A 17,918-nucleotide genomic window follows, 5' to 3' on the forward strand; every position below is an offset into this window, starting at 1 on the left:
TATATTCCTATACTGAAATACTACATAATAACAAAAAATATCAGTAAATAACAGCTACCTGCATTAGCCTGGCTGAATTTTCAAAGCACAATGTTTAAAGGAAAAAGAAAATCATAGATAAATGCATGCAGTATGATTCTCTTCCTATAAAGTTCTAAAAAGATAAAGTTAACAATGTTTTATTTATTACATGTTATGTAATATATATGTTTAAAGAGTGAAGGACAGATGTGGGATTAGTAACACTAAATTTTGGACAGTGATTATTTCTGGGACATGAGCTCAGGCAGCGAGAGTGAAATGGAATTAGAGAGAGGCTTATAAGATACTCCCAAAGTACTGGGAATTTGTAATCCAAAGTGGGTGGTGAGTACATGGAGATTCATCTTATTCAAGAAAACATGCATAGGCCATTAACCATAGAATATTTATCTTCCTTTTTTCGCTTCCCAGAGACAACCACTATTCTAATCAAATGTTATTTATGTGCATGTATATATGTAAATGATACAAATAATCATATTGTTTTCAAACTTACATAAATGGTATCATACTCTTTATCACCTGGAACCTGTTTGTTAACTCATTGTACGTTTTCAGGATCTATCCATCATTACTCTTATAATGCCCATTTTAAAGAAAAGTAAGAGGTCGGGCGCAGTGGCCCATGCCTGTAATCCCAGCATTTTGGAAGGCCGAGGCAGGTGAATCACCTGAGGTGGGAGTTCAAGACCAGCCTGACCAACATGGAGAAACGCCATTTCTACTAAAAACACAAAATTAGCCAGACATGGTGGCGCATGCCTGTAATCCCAGTTACTCGGGAGGCTGAGGCAGGAGAATCGCTTGAACCCGGGGGGAGAAGGTTGCGGTGAGCCAAGATTGTGCCATTGCACTCCAGCCTGGGCAACAAAAGCAAAACTCCATCTCAAAAGAAAAAAAAAAAAGAAAAGTAAGAGTCAGAAAATCAAAAGCCCAGAGAGGCCCAAGGCACAGAGAGATTCAAGGTTACACGCTAGTGAGTGTATAGCTGGGATTTGAACTGAGACTCCACACTATATTTTCTCCCTTGTAGATGTAATTCATTCACTTTAAATGGCTTCAAATGATTAGACTCCTGTTTATGTTTTAAAGTTTCCTTTTTTAATATTGCAAACAACACTTTGTGCAAAACTGTTGGTACACATATATGGGTATCTGCATTTTCAGTTTTCTTAGATCTTGCCAAATTGTTTTCCAAATAATTGTGAATTGCTCTCACAAATAATGTGTGAACATTCCAATTTATTCACGTTATTATCAATATTTATTATTTTCAGATTTTGGTGTCTATCAGTTCCTAAGGGATATGAAATGCTATTTCATTTTAATTTGCATTTTTCTAATTTTTAGTGATGCTAAAAATTTTGGTCACTTGGGTTTACTTTTCTATGAATTGCCTGTTGATATTCTTTGTCCACTTTTTCTATGAATTGCCTGTTGAAATTGTGTTGCTTGACATTTGTTTGTTGATTGATGCAAGGTGTTTACACATATTAGAGAAAGAGAGTTCATATATATATATATTTTAAATATCTTTCCTCAGTCTGTGGTTGGTCTTTTAACTTGGTGTTTGGTGTCTGCCTGGTACAAAAGACTTTTAAATTGAACATAGTATCATGTGTCAGCATTTCCTTTATGAGCTGTGCTTTTTTTCTGTTCATGATTGTTTTTCAAGGAAAGCATAATATAATATTGTATTACAAAAAAAGTTTTTCACTTTCAGATAACTACCAAGTCCTCTTCCAGACCTCCTGTACATTTTTGTACCAAAATGATGATGTGTGTGACAGCACAGATGGTAGAAAAAAGACTCAGACCAAAGTGGATATTACATGGATCCTTCTACTGCGCTACTATATTCACCTTCAGAGGATTAATAATCTGAGCAAACTGCTAGGTAGGTTTTTTGATGTGTTAAGAGGGAACATATTTCTTTCTAATTCCCGTTTAAGTCATGTTTCTTGTTGAGAATTATAAGATACTTTTGACATCTTTCTGAGTGACTGTCATCAGAAGATGAAAATTTCATGGGTTCTTAACCTGGGATACATGCATCTTTGGATAGAATAGTACTTCAATGTAATTGGTTTCTTTAGAAATTCTATATATATTATTTCATATGTTTAAAAACATCATGATAAGGAGGCATCCAGAGGCTTTCCAAGACCACTGCCAAAGTTAAGAACTAGTGATTCCAATGTGACAGTTTATGAAATGAACAAGATGACATTTTGGCTTTAGAGAAAGAGTGGTCCAGTAGCCGGTATGTCAGAGGGAAGAAATGCATGACTTCAGATGGCATATTAATTCCGTGGAGTTTTTTTTTTTTAATCATTGGTGCTATCTAAAAAATATCCAGAAAAACTGATAAAATCTGCTTCACATCAGTCCCTCTTGTGATTGTGTGACATTGTTATGTTTTATCTATGCTCATGATGTTGGTGATCCAGTGTTGCCCATCAGTGCAAACAGTCAGAAAAGACAATTTGACCCATGCCAGGGCACAGTGATGGGGAAACCAAAAGGGCAAATAGGCTGAGTCACAGAGTTGCTAAGCACAGTTACCAGGAGCTCACAAGCCCTCTGAAAGGTGTCAGGACGAAAAGATTCATGGTGATGGGGGCTAGAGCAAGGGAAGTTCAGAGGGAAAGGACATGGACAAGAGCCAGTGCAGCCAGCCCTGGTGATCCCTTGCCCCTCAGCCACTCTGCTCACCTCTGAATTCACCTGCTGGCACTTCCCACCACAAGTGCCATGTCTTACTGCTTTTCTGCCCTGGGCTTTCTTTGAAGCTACTGAGGTTTGACCAGCCTGCAGACAGGGTTTCCACAGACACAGGAGTAACCTTCAGCTATTGAGGTAGGGAGCTCCTAGTTAAACATACCAGCTTATCAGTCTCTCGACGGGACAGTTCTACGTGGTTTGTCAGAAGGTTCCCAGTGGGACTGAGCCCTCACTGCCCAAGGCTGTAGCCCACTCATTTACTCACCCTTATTGGCTCTTTTTGTTTTCTCTGTCACACTTTATCCATTCCCTCACTTGTGCTTCTTGAAATGACTTTTCAAATAAACTGTCTACAAATTCTTACCTTAGGATCTGTTTTAGGGGGAACCCAAAAGAAAATAGGTACGTGGAATATATGGCACCATTGTTAATACCTAAAACTAAGCATTACCCTCATGTGCCTCTGAAATTTTCTTTTTTTTAATCTTTTTTTTTTTTTTTTTGTCACCCAGGCTGGTGTGCAATGCTGCAATCTTGGCTCACTGCAACCTTCGCCTCCTGGGTTCAAGTGATTCTTCTGCCTCAGGCTTCTGAGTAGCTGGGATTACAGGCGTGTGCCGCCATGCCCAGCTAATTTTTATATTTTTAGTAGAGATAGGGTTTTGCTATTTTGGCTAGGCTGGTCTCAAACTCCTGACCTCAGGTGATCCTCCCACCTCAGCCTCCCAAAGTGCTGGGATTATAGGCATAAGCCACTGCGCCTGGCCTGAAATTTTCTTTCCTTCTGTGGCAAGAAACAATTCCAGTAGTGTATAAGCCCTAAAAACAGAGGGACATCATTGGCAGCCTCTAGCAGAGGTGGGAATATGTAACGATAGTGGTTAGTGAGCAAATACCAGCAATATTGAGATCATCCCATTTTCTAACATGAACCTAAACTAAGGTATTTTTCTTTCTTAAGCATCTGCAACACCAGTATCTGGAATTTCTTTGCCAGATGATACAATTCTCACATCCCTTTACAACTCTGAGTTGATTTTGCGCCAGAAAGAAGTGCATTTTTTCCTTAAAAAATTCTTACAGCTGTATTCTTCTTCTTGTATTGATGAATTTCCAAAAGAACTTCTTTGTCAACTGGAAAATCCCCCTCTTTCAGAAAAAGACTTACGTGAATCATCTGCCAAGGTAACGTTTTTTGAAACATGATATATTTACATAAAACTTCTTGGAATCATCATTATATTTCAGAAGGAAGCACATTAGCTTCCATGCTGGCACAGATTTCTACTTCTCTCAGAGTTCTAGGGAAGGCTAGTTCCTGTGTTACCATGTGGATAGGCTAACCAAACATCCTGGGATTTTAGTACAGTTCACATTTCAATTGTTCAGTCTTGTTCTCATAAGTCTTTTAAAATGCCTCAGAAGTTTCTATATTCCTGCACAAAACAGCATCTCTCAAGCAACCATTTTGCCAAAAAGTTACACAAATTTCAGTATCATCACCCTATAAGAAAACTAGACTGAGAGTGTCTAAATCTGTGCCCAGTTTCTGTACTTTGGTTTTAAATGTGTGATAAAAATTATTCATTGTGAGTACCTTTTGCAATTGTGAGTGTAAATAAATAATAGAGGTAACACTTTAAAATAAATTAAAAGTGTGAAGACTTTTTATTTGGAAAAGTGTTATTAAATTGGATACATTTTCCCAAGATATGTAATATGGAAACTTTTTAAGGTATTGATTGTAGAGACATAAAAAGAGGAATATAAATGGAGATTTTTCAAAATTAAAGCTACTGAAGTCTTGAATAGTAGTAGTTTGGATAAACTTCCAAAATGAATGTGTTAAAAGACACTGAAAAAGTAAAGGATTTTACTTAAAAATAAGAATATGTATTTGAAATTTGGTATTCAACCAACCTATGTTGAATACCTACTGTGTGCCAGAGATACTGTTAGTTGGTGGAGAAAGAAAGGATGGATAAAGCATAGTCCCTGTATATATAGTCTCAGTGTGGTAGTAGAGAAACAGTGACAGGGTTAAAACAGAAGAAAGTTACTTTATTTCAGAGATGCTTTCTAAGAGAAAATCGCAGGATTAATACTAGCAGAAATAATGTGAAAATTAGTATATCTTAGTTTTACTTTCAATACTCTCAATAGGGCTGATTGGCAAAGGATAGATGAAAAAGTGAGGTGTTTTTTTGTTTTTTGTTTTTTTTTTTGAGACAGAGTCTCTCTCTGTTGCCCAGGCTGGAGTGCAATAGTGTGATCTTGGCTCACTGCCGCCTCTGCCTTCTGGGTTCAAGCGATTCTCCTGTCTCAGCCTCCCGAAAAAGTGAGTTATTTAAGAAAGAGGTGATGAAGTCATGAAGCTTATGACACAAGAATGGAAAGGAAGAGATGGCTGTAAAACATATTTGCTTAAGTAACACTGAAAACAACAACAACAAAAACAGTTTTGTGACTCTTTGGATCTGGAAAGTGAAGAGGAAATGACTAGAGCCTCTTGTACCATTTGGAACTTCTGTCTGTGATCATTAGTGCATGGTGACATCATTAGCACATACAGGGGAGGCAGGAGGATGAGCACATTTTTCTGCTTCGTAGATACAGAATTTGAGATTCTTGTAGAAAACTCAAGTGGACACAGCATATTGTAAGTTTCCAATACATATCTGTGAAATGAATAAGTTGTACAGAATTCTTTCAAAACTAGAAAAAAATCACTGATTTATTTTGAATTATCTCTACTTTGGACTTCACCATTGAACTCTTTAATTTTTATAGCTATAGATTTTCCCATATAAGATATGTTCATGTTACTGTTACCAACTCTCCCAGAGAAGTTCCCAGAGAACTGAAAATGTGGCTTGTTCCAGAATGGTGACCCTTGCTTATCTTATCCTACTAGAATATAGCAACCTTATGTTTTGGGTAGATTAAATTATACATTTTTTTTAAAAAATCACTCTTTTGAACATTCTTTCCCTACTCAAGAGAGTCAGATGACTGTTAATAAATTGTAAGTTTTTAAAAGTAGTGGAAAAACCTATTAAGATATTTTTAAGAATCCAGTTAAAGAAATGATTCTCAGTTGGTGTTATGCAGTGGCCCTCAGTGCAATGTACTGAAAGCACACTGGAAGATTTTTCAAACGACTTCCTCTCTCCTAGATACTGGGATATTGTGGCATGCCCGATGCTCAGCAACCCCATTCTGTGCCCAGATTCTAAATCATTCAGGAAATAAGAGAAAAGAGTAAAACAGATTGGGATTTAAAAATGCTCATCTTTATGAGTGATGAAGTTGATATTATAGGATGTGGTTTATATTTATTAGTGAAATGATCTTCCTAGTAATGAGTACCAAAGTAGACAGATTTTCCAATCTGGCCTCATATTACTGGGTCATTTCAGGCTCCTCACGTGGGGACAGGCTCCTTAAAATCTGTTGCGTGAGGAGCAGAGAGTGTTCACTTCCTGCAAGCATTTTACTCCCAGGAAGAAAGCACAGAAATAGGCATGCCCAAAGTTCTTTTTCCCAGATTCAGCAATCAAGTAACACTCCCCCATGGGAAGGAGTGAGTGAGGACGTGAACAGGCCAGGAAGGTAATGTTAATGTCTGGCCCTGCACACAGAAGGGCACAGTGGGAGTAGAATGAAATCATTGCCATCTAACACCAGATTCAGATTCACCCCTCCTGGGAACTGAGACTACTTTTGAGGATTACTGCCAGGTGTCACAGATACCTCAGGCATTTTGGAGTAGGAGGCAGAGGACGGGAAGACTGAGAACAGTAGTTTCAACTGATCTATTCTTGTGAATATTATGTAAGAGTTCGGAAACTAATAGGTGTGATTTCTTAAATACTGTTCTACAAGGAGCTCTGCTTGAGTATTTTAGTATTAAGGGCAGCCTATCATTACCCATTTCCTAAAGATTATGCTCCAAATGTTCAAGCTTGAATACATTGTAAATACAAGTGACATTTCTAATGGCAGCAGTGTTATCAAAGAGTTGTTTCACCCTGTTTGCTCTTTTTTGATATAATTAGTGTAACACTCCCCAGGAAAATCAGCTCTGGAGATCATTGTCTCTTGCCTGACAGGTGAAGCCACCTCATCATGTGTTCGTTTCACTGGGGTAGACAGCTAATGAGCATAAAGCCTTTCGGATTTTTATATATATATATATAAACTCCAAGCTTGGCTGATTTTTATAATAACATTTTTGAACCTTTAATCACTCAGGAGGCTATTTCAATCAAACTCATTCCATAATTTGATACTTAAACCTACTTTCCCCCACAAAGAAGTAGATGCCTTTCCAGAACAATCATTGCTCCGTGTTGTGCTCATCAGTTGTGTGATTCTGCATGTTGTCAAGTCTTTCGGAGCTTTGTGATGGAAAAACAAAGGTGGCAAACAAGTTACATTACAAATTCCCCAAAAAGAATATGATTAAAACTGTGCGTAATGCTGAGTTATTCATGCTTGAACTCTATGCTTGAATACAGTCAGTTGTAAGGTTAAAAATCTGACTAGTGTAAGCTGCTTTATTGTTTATAGGACTGTGGCAAACCAAGGTTCTCCTGGTAGGCCTGTTGTTTTATTTCTTTCAAAGAACAAAAAAAAAAAAAAATAGAATAAAAGTACTCAGTGTATAATTCATCAATTAGCATATGTAATGAATCCTCTTAGCAACTACATATTATAGTATTTGAAAGGTAATGGAATATTAAATACCTATTTTGATATTGACTTATGTTTATAATTTATCATTATTAGACTACTGTGCTAATAAACAATGCACATATTGAAATAAAAGGTATTTTTACTTTTCAATACTTATCTAGTTATTGAATATGAATTGTTTGCTAAAATAGTTGTCAGAACCTCTGAAAATCACTCAGATATGAAGAAATTTAAGAAATTATTTTTTGAATTAATTATTTACTTGATTTTTTTTGATGAACTGCCTGACATAAAATTATTCTTAATTAAGCACTTACAAATGATGATTTAACCCTGCTAATCTTGCTTATTGTGTATTTTGATCATGCTTTTAGAAGCAAAGATTCTGGTTTATAATAGCCTCTTATGATTGTCTCTAGACATTTAGAAAACTTTTCACATTTAATATTACCTTTCAGTCAAAACATTTTTTCTTTTATCAGTAGACAACTTGAAAGGTCAGTGTTTTTGTTTCCGTTTTTATTTTATTTTGAAGACTTAACATTCACAGTCATATTATATCTTGAATAGGCTCAGAAATAATGGGAGGGACAAAGTCTTATAGAAACACCAGGCATTTCTTTCTGGCCACTGACAAATACTCCTTGGTCCTCAAACCTTGACAGGCCTTAGATATCAAAAAGACTGAAGTAGAGGGACCAATTCCCAGCTGCCATGCTACAAGCTTGGGTATAACAAGAAGTTAATATGGAAAGTAGTTTGCACTTCATTGAAGAATGCCTGTTTTTTTTTTTTTTTTTTTTGAGACGGAGTCTCACTCTGTTGCCCAGGCTGCAGTGCAGTGGCGTGATATCGGCTCACTGCAACCTCAGAAGGTCCTTTTTTAAGACTTGAAATATTGTTTTTACCTTTATTATCTCTATGGCTAGCTTATTGTTTTGTTGATCATTAGCAACCATGCTTTGCTTTTTCAGCTACCTTAAACAACTAATTAAGTAATTTATCAAATTGGCAATTGCATTCTATACATTTATATTTCTTGAAGATTCCTCATTCAGTGACCAAAGTTGCATAAAAGAAGCTGGCCCCACATTCATCAAGGACCAAACTTACAAATCAGCCACATTCATTTAAGGAGAGGAGGATTTTAACTTTTCAGAGCAAGTGGGTTTTACAGCAATGGATTTTAGACTTTGGAGCAAAATATGTCTTATTTTCCATATGGCATTGCAAAAAAATACTATTGGAAAAATAAATAGTAATTTATAACCACACCCTTAGTATATTCACCAGTGAAAAAAACAGAAACCAAATAGGTGTTCCTAGAAACAGTGGTAATGTTGAGACTGAAATGGTGGCATGGGCGTTTTCCCTGCTAGATCTTCACCCTGTAAGACTTACCAGAGTGGAAGAGATTTGTTGAGTTCACTGGGTTCTGAAGCATTTTCTTTTCTTTTTCTTTTTTTTTTTTTTGAGATGGAGTCTTGCCCTGTCGCCCAATCTGGAGTGCAGTGGCACAATCTCAGCTCACTGCAACCTCTGCCTCCCAGGTTCAAGCAATTCTCCTGCCTCAGCCTCCTGAGTAGCTGGGATTACAGGCACATGCCACCATGCCCGGCTAATTTTTGTATTTCTTTAATAGAGGCGAGGTTTCACCATGTTGGCAAGACTGGTCTCGAACTCCTGACTGTGTGATCCACCTGCCTCTGCCTCCCAAAGTGCTGGGATTACAGGCGTGAGCCACCGCGCCTGGCCAGCATATTTTTACCGTAGGAGAATCTTCTCTGTAGTAAGCCAGGGTTAGTTTTAAGATTTACCTCCATAAAACAAGCTGAGACAATCCCAGAATTTTTCAATATAGCCAAATAATTTGTTTTATATATGTAACAAATTTATTACCAGTAATTAAACTGATGTTTTTGTTTGTTCCCTAGTTGTATCGCGATAGTTCTGTACAATCCATTTTATCTTTTAAGCCTGTTTCAAGCTCATCTTGTGTGGACATAACGCCAATAGAAATGGTAACGCAAGCTTCAAACAAAGAACTTTGCTTTCAGTGGTACATTCCTCCCCTGGATAGACCTCCCAAGGAGACAGAACCTATGGTATGTAATGTAATTATAGAACTCAATATTTCATTTATATATAAAGCTTAACTAAGCCATTATAACTTGGAGAGTAGAGGACATTCTCTTATCATATAGATGAGAACAGGTATCAATATATAATCTACATTGTCTAGTAGAATAAATTTGAAAATAACCAAGAAATCTGGGAAAGTCTGATTCAGGCTGATCATTTTTCTTTATCTGATCCCATAGGGAAAATTTTCAGTGTGTCACCATTATATATGATGCTTAACTTTTTTTTGGTAGTTATTCTTTATCATGTTAAAGAATTTTTTTACTGCTATTTTGCTAAGAATATTTACCATGAATATTTTACTGTATCTATTAAGATGATTTTTATAATTTTTCTTTTTAATATTTAATTGATTTTATAATGTTAGATCAATGTTGTGTTTCTGAGATAAACTCAAATTGGTCATGATATATTTATTTTGCTGGATTCAGTTTGCTATTATTTGTATTAAATTTTCACCTCTGTTTTCCTGAGTAATATTGGGCTATTTTTATACTATTCTTTTTTAAATTTTATTATTTTTTAATTTCGATAGGTTTTTGAGGAACAGGTGGTTTTTGGTTACATGGATAAGTTCTTTAGTAGTGATTTCTGAGATTTTGGTGCACCCATCACCCAGGCAATGTACGCTGTACCCTGCCTCACCCCTCCTCCACCCTCTCCCCCGAGCCCCCAAAGTCTATTGTATCATTCTTATACATTTGCATCCTCATAGGTTAGCTCCTATCTCATGAGTGAGAACATATGATGTTTGGTTTTCCATTCCTGAGTTACTTCACTTAGAATAACAGTCTCCAATTCCATCCAGGTTGCTGTGAATGCCATTTTTTCATTCCTTTTTATGGCTCATTAGTATTCCATGGTGTGTATGTGTGCATATATATATATCACATTTTCTTTATCCACTCACTGATTGATGGGCATCTGGGCTGATTTCATATTTTTGCAATTGTGAATTGTGCTGCTATAAACGTTGGTGTGCAAGTATTTTTTTTTCTTTGTATAATGACTTTTTTCCTCTGGGTAGATAGTCAGTAGTGGGATTGCTAGATCAAATGGTAGATCTACTTTTAATTCTTTAGGGAATTTCCACACTGTTTTCCATAGTGGTTGTACTAGTTTACATTTCTACCAGCAGTGTGAAAGTGTTCCCTTTTCACCACATCCATGCCAACATCTATTATTTTTTGATTTTTTGATTATGGCCATTCCTGCAGGAACAAGATGGTATTTGCATTGTTGTTGTTTTGATTTGTATTTTCCTGATCATTAGTGATGTTGAGCATTTTTTCATGTTTGTTGGCCATTTGTATATCTTCTTTTGAGAATTGTCTATTCATGTCCTTAGCCCACTTTTTGATGGGATTTTTTCTTTTTTCTTGCTAGTTTGTTTGAGTTCCTTGTAGATTCAGCATTTGTTTGTCTGAAAAAGAGTGTATATTTCCTTCATTTATGAAGCTTAGTTTCACTGGGTGCAAAATTCTTGGCTGACAATTGTTTTGTTTAAGGAGGCTAAAGATAAGACCCAAATCTTTTCTAGCTTGGTAGGGTTTCTGCTGAGAAATCTGCTATTAATCTTGTAGATTTTCCTTTATATGTTATCTGATACTTTTGTGTCACAGCTCTTAAGATTCTTTCCTTCATATTGACTTTAGCTAACCTGATGACTATGTGCTTAGATGGTGATACTTTTGCAATGAATTTTCATGGTGTTCTTTGAGCTTCTTGTATTTGGATGTCTAGATCTCTAGTAAGGCCAGCGACATTTTCCTTGATTGTTTCCTCAAATAAGTTTTCCAAACTTTTAGATTTCTCTTCTTTCTCAGCAGTATTAATTATTCTTAGGTTTAGTTGTTTAACATAATCCCAAACTTCTTGGAGATGTTGTTCTTTTTTTATTCTTTTTTTTTTTTTTTGTCTTTGTTGGATTGGGTTAATTTGAAAGCCGTGTCTTTGAGCTCTGAAATTCTTTCTTATACTTGTTGGATTCTATTGTTGAGACTTTCCATTGTATTTTGCATTTCTTTAAGTGTGTCCTTCATTTCCAGGCTTTGTCATTGTTTTTTATTTATGCTATCTATTTCTCTGAAGATTTTTCCATCCATATCTTGTAACATTTAAAACATTTCTTTAAATTGGTATTTACCTTTCTCTGGTGCCTCCTTGAGTAGCTTCATAATCAACCTTCTGAGTTCTTTTTCTGGCAATTCAGAAATTTCTTCTTGGTTTGGATCGATTGCTGGTGAGCCAGAGGGATCTTCTGGGGGTGTTAAAGAATCTTGTTTTGTCATATTACCAGAATTGTTTTTCTGGTTTCTTCTCATTTGGGTAGACTAGGTCAGAGGGAAGATCTGGGACTCAAGGGCTTCTGTTGAGATTCTTTTGTCCCATGGGGTGCTCCGTTGATGTGGTGTTCTCCCCCTTCCCTTAGGGATGGAGCTTCCTGAGAACTGAACTGCAGTGATTGTTATTTCTCTTCTGGGTCTAGCCACCCATTGAAGCTACCGGGCTCTGGGCTGGTACAGAGGAGTGTCTGCAAAGAGTCCTGTAATATGATCCACCTTCAGGTCTCTCAGCCATGGATACCAGCACCTGCTCTGGTGGAGGTAGTACGGCAGTGAAGTGGATTCTGTGACGGTCCTTGATTGTATTTTTTTTAGTGCACTGGTTTTGTGTTGGTTGGCCTCCAGCGAGGAGGTGGTGCTTTCAAGAGAGCATCAGCTGTGATAGTATAGGTAAGATACAAGGTTGCCCTAGGGTTGCCTGGATAAATATTTGGGTTTCTCAGGTGGTGGATGGGGACATAGAGCTCTGAAGAGATTATGTCCTTTGTCTTTGGCTACCAGAGTGGTATAGAAAAACAATTAGGTGGGTGCAGGGTTAGGCGTGTCTAAGCCTAGACTCTCCTTGGGCAGGGCTTGCTGTGGCTGCTGTGGGAGATGATGGTGTGGTTCTCAGGTGGATAGAGTTACGTTCTCGGGGAGATTATGGCTGCCTCTGCTGCATCATACAGGTTGCCAGGGAAGTGGAGGAAAGCTGGCAGTGACAGGCCTCACCCAGCTCCCACGTGGCCCAAAAGGCCAGTCTCACTCCCACCGGGCCCTCCCAATGTCAGTGAGTTTATTTCTAGGCAGCTGGTGAGCAGGGCTGAGAACATGCCCCAGACTACAAGCCTCCCCGCTAAGAAAAAAAGCAGGACTTTCAGGTTTCGAGCCCCTCTACTTCTGTGCTTGTGTCTGCACTCCCCATTTGCCCCCTCCTCCAGATTCTGTCCAGGAAACTTTATATTTGGTTGAAATTGTTACAAAGTTCAGCTGGAAGTGTTCTTATCCCTGTGGTCTTTCCCCAATTCCACTGGCAGCCCTCCCCAAGGATCCCTGCGAGATCAAGTTAGAAATGTCTTCCCTGGGGACTGAGAGTGCCCACAGGGCTCTTCCTGCTGCTTCCTCCACCCTGTATTTTGCTTGGCTCTCTAAATTTGTCTCAGCTCCAGGTAAGGTCACATCCTTCTCCTGTGATATGGACCCTCAGATTCCCCAGTGAGGATGTTTGTTTGAGGGTGGACATTCCCCCTCTCACACATTGGGCACTCACAGTTTTGGCTATCTTATGGGGCCTGCAGCAGCAAGCCACTTCCTTCAGAGGGTCAGTGGATTATCTCAGCTTTCCTGGTATGTTCCTGTGTTAGTTCTTGTGAGTCTCCACAGGCTGCTCTGTCCATTTGAGTGGGAACTGCAAGTTTGGCCTATCTCCTATATGCCATTCTTCCTCTTATTATGCTTTTATACTATTCTTGTCAGATGTTTTTCGTATCACGATTTTGCTAGAATCATAAAATGAATTGATAAATATATTGTGTTTTACTATTTTCTGGAGAAGTTTGTGTAAATTTGGAGTACCTTTTTTTATTTGATTGTTTGTTAGAACTCATCAGTAAAGCCAGCTGAACCTACTGTTTTCTTTCTGAGAAATAGCGATATCATTCTTAATAGTTTTATGCAGTCTTTAAGCAATAGTACTAGTGTACTGGTTTTTGGAAGTGGTGTCAGTTCTGATTCGGCCAATATCTTCTCTGGTAGTTTGTGCCTGTGTTAAACCAAGTTTTAAATATTCTATCATTTTTGTTTACAAGACATTTCGGGTTGTCTGTTTCTTCTGAGTCAATTTTAAGTTGCTGTTCTAGGAATTTGACCATTTTATTTAAAATTCCTCTCATATTTTAAGTCTATTTAATGTGTTTGTAATGATGTACACTTTTTCATTTCTTATATTGGTTATTTGTGTATTCTCCTCTTTTTCTTGAAGTTTTTAGTTAGTTTTGGTTAATATATCTTTTTCTACTTTTTTGTGTTATTTTCCTAGCTGCTGACTTATTGCAATAAATGTTTAGCTCAGTATTCAGCTTTTTCTTACCTAATATATGCATTTTGAAGCTATGACTTTCTCTCTAAACATTGTTTTGGCTGCGTCCCACAAGTTTTTTATTATAGTGTTGACATCATCATCAATCAGTTAAAAATAGTTTTGTAAAATTTTCATTACGATTTCTCCTTTGGCTCATGGACTATTTTGACAAGTGTTTCTAAAATTCCAAACTATGTGGAGCTTTTCTAGTTATCTTTTGTTATCTATTCCCAGATTGTGTTGTTTTGTGGTAATAAAAAATTTTAGTGTGATTACTATTTGTTGAAACTCGATTTTTTTTTTCACCAGGAAAGTGTTAATTGTGTAAGTAATCTGTTGCTCTTTAAAGGAATATGTACTCTTCAGTTGTTGAGGAAGTATTTATGTGTAGTAGGTGAGTTTGGCCAGTCTTGTTCAAATCATCCATATGCTTGCTGATTTTTCCATTTCGTCTGCCTTTTTTAAAAAAATTAATTACTAAGAGAAGTATGTTTAAATCTTTCACTATGATTGTCATTGTTTAGTTTTTTCTTACAGTTCTCTCAAATTTTGCTTTACTTAATTTGAGGCTGTGTTCTTGGGTGCAATCAGATTGATAGCTGTTGTATCATCTTGGTGAATTGAACATTTTATCATTTTGATAATAGTACTTTTCTTAATTATGCTTTTTAAATTACATGACCTTTTTGTAATAATGTTCATTTTCCCATAAAGCCTGCTTTATCTGATGCTAACTTAGGAAAGTGGCTTTATTTTGCTTATTATTTTCATAGTAATATTTTTCCAGCCATTTGCTTTCAACCCTTCCATGTACCTGTGTTTAAATTTTGCTTCTTATAAAAGGTATGTTCTTGGATATTTAAAAATATTGTCTAACAATATTACCTTCTGACTGAATAATCCATTAATGTAAATACTAATATATTTGGTTTAAATCTACCTTGCTTTTGCTTGTCCTGGATTTTGTTGTTTTTCCTCTCCTTTAATATCTACTTTTGGATTGATTTCTTTATCATTCATTTTTTCACTATAAGTTTTGAAATTATTCATTCTTTCTGTGCTTTTAGTGGTTACCTTCAGGACAACATACGTACTTAACTTATTAAAATCTACATTGATGTATATTTACTCCCCTAATGACTTACATGACATTACTGTACATTTTCCTTTTTAACCCAAAATAATAGTATTATTTTTATTTGTTTTTCTTGTTTTATACAAGAAATGTTTGTTTTTTAAATTAATCTCCTACATATTTACTATTTGGTTTGTTTTTTACTCCCTCTTGCATTTTAGACGTTTCTTCTAGGATTACTTCTTTCTGTTGAAGTACATGCTTTAGAATTTCCTTTCGTGAGGATCTTCTGGAGGCAAACACTTCCAATTTTTGATTGCCTGTACGTGTCATTATTTTACATTTATTTATAAAATAAATTTTCATGGGGTAGATAATTTAAGGTCAGAAATCATGTTGTTTCAACACATTCAAAACCTCATCTACTCATTTCCATTTTTGCTGTTGAGAGTTAAGCCGTTGCTGCTTTGGAAGTTTTAGGACTTCTTTAACCAGTTTCTTTTGAGATTTTCCTCTTTGTTTTTTGCCCAGTTGTACTGAGAATGGTCTTCTTTTTATTTTAGTGGGTAAGAACACATACTCTGGAACTAAACTGCCTAGGTTTGAATCTCATCTCTGCCACTTAACAGTTTTGTGATCTTGAGTAGATTAGTTAACTTTTCTGCATCAAGGTTACCCTCATCTGTAATTAGAGGTAACTATAAACTCCTAACCTCAATAAAGAGTAGTTGTCATTATTATGTGAAGTTATTTTTAAATTATTATTCTTTTAAAGTTTAATAGCTTCAAATATACATGAAGTATACTTGGTAATCATTATTTAAAGGCACCTTTAATGTTTATCAACAATATCTCCTTATAGATACTTTAGCTTCCAACATTCTGCAGAAAAGAGAGTAAACTGTGCCTAACCAGCAAAATTTAAGTACACAGCAAATAAGAGAAAACCTTAGTTTGCCTCTAAATGCAGTTTACAAATTTGTATCATAGATATAATTTATTTTAATGTATGTTATCCTTATATTTATATCCATTATCTATACCTTTATTCATATCTATATCCATATGGATGGACATTTGCAATAGGGCTAATTGGAGGATAGAAGGAAGGAGGGGACAAGTATTTAGGAGCAGTTCAGTATCAATCCATGAATTACTGGAGATTGAACAGTAATTCAGATTTTAGGATAGCCTTGAAAATGGGTCAAGCTTTTAAAAACGCAGCAGTTGGTCAATATAGCCTTTCACAGAGGGACATTCCACTATAGAATTCCTTTGATTGCTGCTTTGTGTAAGAAGAGCCTCAGGCTTTTCCCCATAAAACATTTGCCTTATAGTTTTGCCGTGTTCAGCATTTTTATTTGCTTTTTGTGTTCTGCATTGGTCTATTCTTGCACTTCCCAGCTCTTGAGTGCTGTCCCCTCTAGCTGCGCCTCTGGTAGCTTCTGCAACTCCTTGACTCATGTGACCCATGTCAAATCATGAAACCTCCTGGGCCTGCCTCTCTTTGTTCTCCAGCACCATTTCTCACTTTGGCCCCTTCATTCTGCTACCTTAGGCTGGAAATCTGCTACTAACTCTTGGTCAATTATAATTCTCTTCCTATCCAGATACAAAAGAGAAACTTTAGCATATAACTCTCCAGATACCTTTCATGCTATTTCACATATTTTAAAAGTACTCTCCCTTCCAGTTAAATCCTTGCCAGATGTTCCATATACATTTAAAAATAATGAATTTCTAGTCTCTTTTAGGGGAATGTAGTGCAGTAGTTTTCAAATTATGATTAAAAATAGTAATGGGTCAAGGAGTATAGTGAATCATAAAGAGCATTTTTTAAAAAGAAATGAAACACAAAAAACACTAGAATGCTCTGCATATAAAAATGTTTCCTGAAACTTCCATTTTATGGTATATATTGTTAAAAACAAAATTTCTTAGGTTGGTCTTCAGCATACGTCAAATTTTATTTACTTGCTGGCAAGGAGCTAATAAAAGATTATATCCATTCAGAGAGGGTTTGGAAATGGGAGGAATACATAGTCGGGAAACAGAATGTTTACCTAAGCAGTTAGTTTTAAAAAGAGGAAGAAAGCATAAAGTTTATTTCACAAGGTCACAGAAACACCATATCCATATCAGTTATTACAAGGGCAGTTTGCGGCAGGATAATTTGAGTTGTCTGTATGCTGCTATTGGAAAAACAAAACAAAACAACATCTAAGAAGCAAATGCTAAGAATATCTTTGTGGCTGACAATTAGTGTAACAAGGTTTTATCCATCAACAGTTGTGTCTGACAATTAACATAGAAGCATGAACTAGTGTCAAGCAGAGATCAGAAGCAGAACACCAACTAAAAAATTCAGATTTAAGCAAATTGCTTGAGTGATTTTCTCTAGTCACAAGAAAAGATGCAGAACACACCATTTTTCCATTTTTTAGTTTGAGAATATTTTTCCCCTTTGACAATAAGCATGTATGTATTGGGTCATGATAAAAGATGTAGTTGCTGCCATAATGTTCAGTCAAAAAGTCAAGAAACACTGACCTAGATGCACTAGATCTCAGACTCCAGATTTTATCATTTTGGAAGAAAAAGCTGAAATTTGTTTGATTTAAATATGGGTGTATTTAAGCATTCATCTACTCATCGTTTTAGGATTTTAGCATTGAGTTTAATGTCGAATAACTGGCTGAAGCTCATGAAACCCACAAGATAATAATAAGAGAGAAAACTAATGTAGAACTCACTATGTTCCAAGCACTTTACTTACATCATTTCACAGCAACTCTATAAGATAAACGCTTTCATTAGCCCCCTTTTACAAAAA

General features: G+C 36.3%; 1 protein-coding gene across 1 annotated transcript in view; it reads left to right on the forward strand.

The window, feature by feature from the left end:
* CFAP54 (cilia and flagella associated protein 54) overlaps positions 1 to 17,918 on the forward strand; it is a 372,948-nt gene that overhangs the window by 297,182 nt on the left and 57,848 nt on the right. Inside the window, exons 62-64 of the mRNA XM_055357441.2 lie at positions 1,766 to 1,939; positions 3,728 to 3,951; positions 9,399 to 9,569. Of these exons, the coding sequence (XP_055213416.1) occupies positions 1,766 to 1,939; positions 3,728 to 3,951; positions 9,399 to 9,569 (569 nt within the window). The remainder of the gene's footprint in view (positions 1 to 1,765; positions 1,940 to 3,727; positions 3,952 to 9,398; positions 9,570 to 17,918) is intronic.

This window comes from Gorilla gorilla, chromosome 10 (genome assembly GCF_029281585.2).
Source record: "Gorilla gorilla gorilla isolate KB3781 chromosome 10, NHGRI_mGorGor1-v2.1_pri, whole genome shotgun sequence".
Lineage (NCBI taxonomy): Eukaryota > Metazoa > Chordata > Mammalia > Primates > Hominidae > Gorilla > Gorilla gorilla.